At 42.2% G+C, this 5,926-nt stretch overlaps 1 protein-coding gene across 1 annotated transcript in view; it reads left to right on the top strand.

Annotated features, from left to right (window-relative positions):
* The window catches only part of TRIM67 (tripartite motif containing 67), a 53,750-nt gene that overhangs the window by 839 nt on the left and 46,985 nt on the right, over positions 1-5,926 (top strand). The window contains exon 3 of the mRNA XM_011933309.1: positions 1-216. This exon is cut by the window's left edge and continues 13 nt beyond it. Within this exon, the coding sequence (XP_011788699.1) occupies positions 1-216 (216 nt within the window). The remainder of the gene's footprint in view (positions 217-5,926) is intronic.

The raw sequence follows: 5,926 nt of genomic DNA, 5'->3' as shown, positions 1-5,926 counted from the left end.
GGAGGCGGCGGCTGCAAAAGCCCAGGAGGCACGGGGGCCGGGGCGACTGGGGGCAGCACGGCCCGCAAGTTCCCCACGTGTCCCGAGCATGAAATGGAGAACTACAGCATGTACTGCGTGAGCTGTCGAACCCCGGTGTGCTATCTGTGCCTTGAGGAGGGCCGGCATGCCAAGCACGAGGTGAAGCCGCTGGGGGCCATGTGGAAGCAGCACAAGGTGAGCCCCCGGGACGCGGGAGTGCAGGTGCCAGGGAAGAGGGTACGAGGAGAAAGGCTCTTGGCCTCTCCCTTGGAGAGCTGGCAGAAAGGTGGTCAGAGGGTCAAGCAGGAATTACCTCACTCATTAGCCATTCATTCCATCAGATAGTCATTTGACAAACACGTAAGGAACTCCAGGTACTCTGGACTGGATGCTGGAGATGGGAAGGGTATGGAAAGATGACTTATTAGGTCCCCACCCACCTGAAGTTTTAGGATTTATGTAGGCACAGGGCACACAAAATGCAGAAACAGGGCTCTTTTACTCGCAAAGTCTGACTAATAAGTTACCTTGATGGTCCCTTTTGAGTTAAAGCATGCAGAATCTCCTTTTCCCCTCTGCCACTGTCAGCAACTTATGGCTGGCAATGTGTCCTTGTATCTGATACTGCCAGAAAGAGATACGCCATCAAAATCTGGTCAGGTCCTTGATCAGACCCCAAGTCAAGACTAGAGTTGGTTTTTCTAACATTCACCTAAATTTCTCATCCAAAGGCCAAAGATGAGCCACTGGACTCTTCCTGAGAGGTCAATGAACTAGGCCTGGCAGAGTTAGCATCTTGTGGAAAGGACCCCTAACTGCCTCTGGAACTTCAGACACCAATTATTCCGTGTGCTCTTACCAGTAAACTCTCACTGCAGAGGCAAGAGGTCTCCAAACAGCCCGGCCAGAAATAAATATTTGAATTGAGGAGGAAAATAAAGTAATTGGCCAAGGCTATCCAACTGGAAATAAGCAAAAAGTGAGCACAGATGAAAGGAAGAGACTAAGAAACTAACCATTCCTATATAGATTTGCTGTTCATATATCGTTACTCTATAGTATTATCTGCTAGAATAAGCATATGTTGTTATTATAATTTAACATTTTAGAATAAAAAATTAGAAAAAACAAATGTGAAACACTTTAGGAATCCACCTTTAAGAGGAGAATTTGCGTAATACATAGGAAAAAAAGATAAATATGTAGTCAAATCCCTAGTTCTAGAGCAGTAGATCTCAACTGGGTCGAATTTTCACCCCTTACCCCAACCCCTCCCCAACATTTGGCAAAGTCTGGGGACATTTTTAGTTGTCACACCTAGAGGGTTCCACTGAAATCTAGTGGATAGAGGCCAGGGAAGCTGATAAATATTCTACAGTGCACAAGAAAACTCCCCAAAACAATTATCCAGGCCCAAATGTCTAAAGTGCTCTGGAGAGAAATCCTGCACTATAGTTACACAGACCTGTATGCAGATCTTAGGACTTGCAACTTACTAGCTGTATGAGTCTAGGCACAACTTAAAACCCATTGGAAAAAATATCAAACTTAGACAATTGTGGTAAGGATTAAGTATAATACTGTATGTTGAGCCTCTAGCACAGCACCTTAAATATAATTGATAAATAACATTAAATGTTACTGCTGATTTGTATAGTCCTAATACTTAAAACCAGTGAATTTGCAGAAAGCTACAGGGCAGTAGCAAAGAGTGCTCATTTGGCCTCATTGACTTGGTTAGCTGGAGAAAACATGAGCTGGCAACTTTTGGTAGTGTTTATGCTGAGTCCTAAAATAGCTCTGAGCTGAATCAGAATGGTTGCCTTGAATTAGTTATCATTCATATGACATTTTGTTGCATATTGCTTCACAGTAATTGCAGCTATCTTGCTTATTTCATCTTTTAAGTGAATAAACATCACTTTACAAATAAATAAATTACTCGCAAAAAGGGCTGTGACCAATTACCAAGGCAAGAAGTACAGATGCCATATCTCACATTCAGATTTCACAAACTGCTAAATCTTTGCCATTTAGAGAGCCAAAACTAATTCTGTGTGTTGCCACTCAGATGTTCAGAATTAGTGAAGAGTGGAAACCAAAGAGAGTTGAGGTGAGAATTTGCAATTATAAGAGAAATTAAGTGTCTTACATGGAAAAGCGAGTTGGATAATGAGCTACGGTTGAAAGAACTAAGGTTGTACAGGAAAAATTATTGGTCATCCCTTGCTTGGTGTCAACAACAGTTTTATAAAATTTTTATCCTCAGCCAGCAATGAAAAGTTATGAGGAAATCTGGGAAGCACATGTGATATCTGCCCCCTACAGTGGGCAGTGTAAACTGTGGGAATATGACCATGCAGGATCTCAATTTTATAACATCCTCCTAAATCCAGAAGAAACACTACGAGATGCTTTTGTGAACACCCATTTTCAAGAATGAATAGAAATGCTGCTGTTCTTCTTCAGCAAATACTGTTGATTTCTACAGAAAGGAAAAGTACTGAGTGCTTATTATGAGCATTTCACCTGGGGGCTGGCAATTAAAAGAAATGATAAATGGGAGAGCCTTGGTCAAACACTGGTGGTCTTGCTTTGTGGCTGGACATCTAGACCAGCATGTATACTGTGAGGGTGGCTACTTTTGAAAGACAAACTAGAACACTTCATTAAGACTCCGACTGTTGGCAATTTAAGTTTTACAGTAAAACATAAAGTCTCTGGATTTTCTTGTTGTTGTTGTTATCTAAAAATCTTAGAATCTTGACAAAGCCTCATTGCATCACTAGAACTAGAATTGGGACAGCAACATTTCTCTAATATTCCTGTGATTAAAGAAGCCGTCATCAAAGCCTTGCTTTAATTTTTCTCTGGCATTACAGCAGCTTGCCTTCTGATTAGTGATTCTTAAGTAAAGACATATATATGTGACACTGAAATCTATTTTAAAACAAGATTGATAATCACCTTTTAAAAACAGTGTAAAAAACTTTAGGTCTTGGCTAAACACATTTTTGTATGAATTTCTTGGGAAAGGATTAACTGTTTCAAAGAGCCTCTGATGTGAAGATGGGATAGGGAAGGGTAACTGTACAGGAGAGCTTTTGGTTTTTTGCTTCTTGATTATGAAAATATGTTTTTCCTGAAGCTGGAGAAAAGGGTTACTGTGTACCACAGCTCTTTCCTAGTGTGACATGCCACAGAATGTCAACATCTATAACTCCTAACTCAGGGAGAACTCTGACCAGCTGGGTACAATGACCAGCTCTGAATTAAACTGGGTAGGAGTTGATTCCTAAGTTGGGGTTAGAGAATAATTCTTTTTCTTTATAGATAAGCTCTTCTTCTGGAGTTCTTTGAGAGCCATGGTAAATAGAAAGAGCCTTAAAAGAAAATCTCACTGATACTCCAGGAGTACTATTCCCACTGAGTCAGCACCTCACAAAAGCAAGGGAGAGGGTGTGGCCTGGAAAACTCAAGAAAGACAGGACTTTTTATCACTCGAATGTCTTTTTTTTTTTTTAAGAGATGGGATCTTACTACATTGCCCAGGCTGGTCTCCAACTCCTAGCCTTAAGTGATCTTCCTGCCTTGCCTTCCCAAAGTCTAGAATTACAGGTGTGGACCACTGCACCCAGCCAACTCCCACCTCTTAAAGCTCTGCCAAAAGGCAGGTGGCTTCCCAGCCTGCTGTCTTACCTTATTTTGTAAAAAGGGTATGTTAGGCTTTAAAGGCTGAGAGGAAGCACCTCTACTATTAAAAGGGATAACACATACATGACAAAGAACATGTAGTTATAGTTGCACTATGATATCAGGTAAAAATATTTTAATATTTGTAATTCTTTTTTTTTTTTTAAATATTTTGAGACAGAGTCTCTCTCTGTTGCCCAGACTGGAGTGCAGTGCTGCGATCACAGCTCACTGTAACCTCAACTTCCTGGGCTCAAGTGATCCTCCCACCTCAGCCTCCCAAGTGGCTGGGACTGCAGGCACACCCCACCACCATGCCTGGCTAATTTTAAAATTTTTTGTACAAATGAGGTCTTGCTCTGTTGGCCAGGCTGGTCTCGATCAAACTCCTGGTCTGAAGCAATCCTCCCACCTTGGCCTCCCAAAAGCCTGGGATAACACCTGTAGGCGAGAGTGACTGCACCTGACCAATGTACATCATTTCTTATGGCTGCCTGCCATTTCATCACAGGCTTTTATATTTTATTTCATCAACACCTTAGTACTGAACTTTGGGTTGTTTTCTTTCTTTTGCTGTTACAAACATTTTGTTTGCTAAATCTATGCCTTACACTCTTAATTATTTCCTCAGGTTACATTTCTAGATATGGAATTGCTACATCAAAGGATACCTGACTTTAAGATATCTAATGTTTCCAAATTACAAAGGTAATTTGTAGATTACCTTTGTAGATGACACCTACTTAATAACAAAATTATGTAAACAATTAAAAATTCACGTGAATAGGGACCATAGGGAGAAATGATATGGTGGATTTGTCTTCTTTCTCATAATTATTATTTGCTATTTTCATTACATTATTGTTAGAACTATTTTTAAAAAGAAGATGACATGTTATTTTCATATTTTTAACTATTAGTTAGGGATCTTCCCTCAACAATTGATTCAACATGTACAGATATTCCTCACTATGACCTCTTGGATTTTAAGGTCCCTGAAAAGGCAAGGCCTTGGGAGCCCACCTAAGGCATTTTCAGGTGGGGTTGGGTGGGCCAAAAGAGTTAGGTAGGGAGACGTGTTCGGTAAAACCCTGCCGGGGGGCCTGAAGTCTACAACTCTATGGCTGATGACTGTACACTTGCTGCCAACTTTAAGCAGAGTGTTTGGAGTCCAAACTGAAAATAGTCCGCCAGGGCTCTCAGAGCATGTGGCATGGAAATATGCTCATTCTCATTCTGAATGGAAGCCCTAGATTTTTTTTTTTTTTAAATTTTTATTTGTTGAGACAAAGTCTTGCTCTATTACCCAGGGTGGAGTGCAATGGCGCTATCTCAGCTCACTGCAACCTCTGCCTCCTGGGTTCGAGCAATTCCACCTCAGCCTCCCAAGTAGCTGCAATTACAGGCATGCACCACCACACCCAGCTAATTTTTTGTATTTTACAAATTTTGACAGGGTTTCGCCATGTTGGCCAGGCTGGTCTTGAACCCCTGACCTCAAGTGATCCGTCCACCTTGGCCTCCCAAACTGTTGGGATTACAGTGTGAGCCACTGGGCCCAACCTTTGACTTTTTGTGTTTTTTTTTTTGAGACAGTGTTTCTGCTCTTGTTGCCCAGACTAGAGTTCAGTGGTGCACCATGTCAGCTCACTACAACCTCTGCCTCCCAGGTTCAAGCAATTCTCCTGCCTCAGCCTCCAAGTAGCTGGAATTACAGGCATGCACCACCACACCTGGCCAATTTTTGTAGAGACAGGGTTTCGCCATGTTGGTCAGGCTGGTCTTGATCTCCTGACCCCAGGTGATCCACCCACCTTGGCCCCCCAAAGTGCTGGGATTACAGGCATGCGACACCACACCTGCCCCAAAGCCTAAATTTTTGAGAAGTTGAATCTTTTACCAACTCTGAAGTTCTGGGAAAAGAAGTGCCTAGGCTGGCTTCTCTCCTATCTGCCCCAGACTGGCTAAGAACCAACGGCAAATCTGCTCAGAGCCCTGGGGAGATGAGCTGACTCCCCTAACTAGAGGCTGCAGCACTTTACACCATCTGTGCCAACATCACCACTGTCTTCAAGCCACCTTGGCTGTAGCCCTACCCTATGCTTAGATTTAATTCCAAGTAGGTTGGTAACTCAGGAACAACTATTAGAAAGAACCCTTATGTTACTCCTTTAAAATGTTCTTTCTTTCTTTCTTTCTTTCTTCCTTCCTT

This window comes from Colobus angolensis, unplaced genomic scaffold (genome assembly GCF_000951035.1).
Source record: "Colobus angolensis palliatus isolate OR3802 unplaced genomic scaffold, Cang.pa_1.0 Scaffold126, whole genome shotgun sequence".
Taxonomy (NCBI): Eukaryota; Metazoa; Chordata; class Mammalia; order Primates; family Cercopithecidae; genus Colobus; species Colobus angolensis.
The sequence above is the reverse complement of the archived record's forward strand: the minus strand, read 5'-3'. Positions and strand labels throughout refer to the sequence as shown.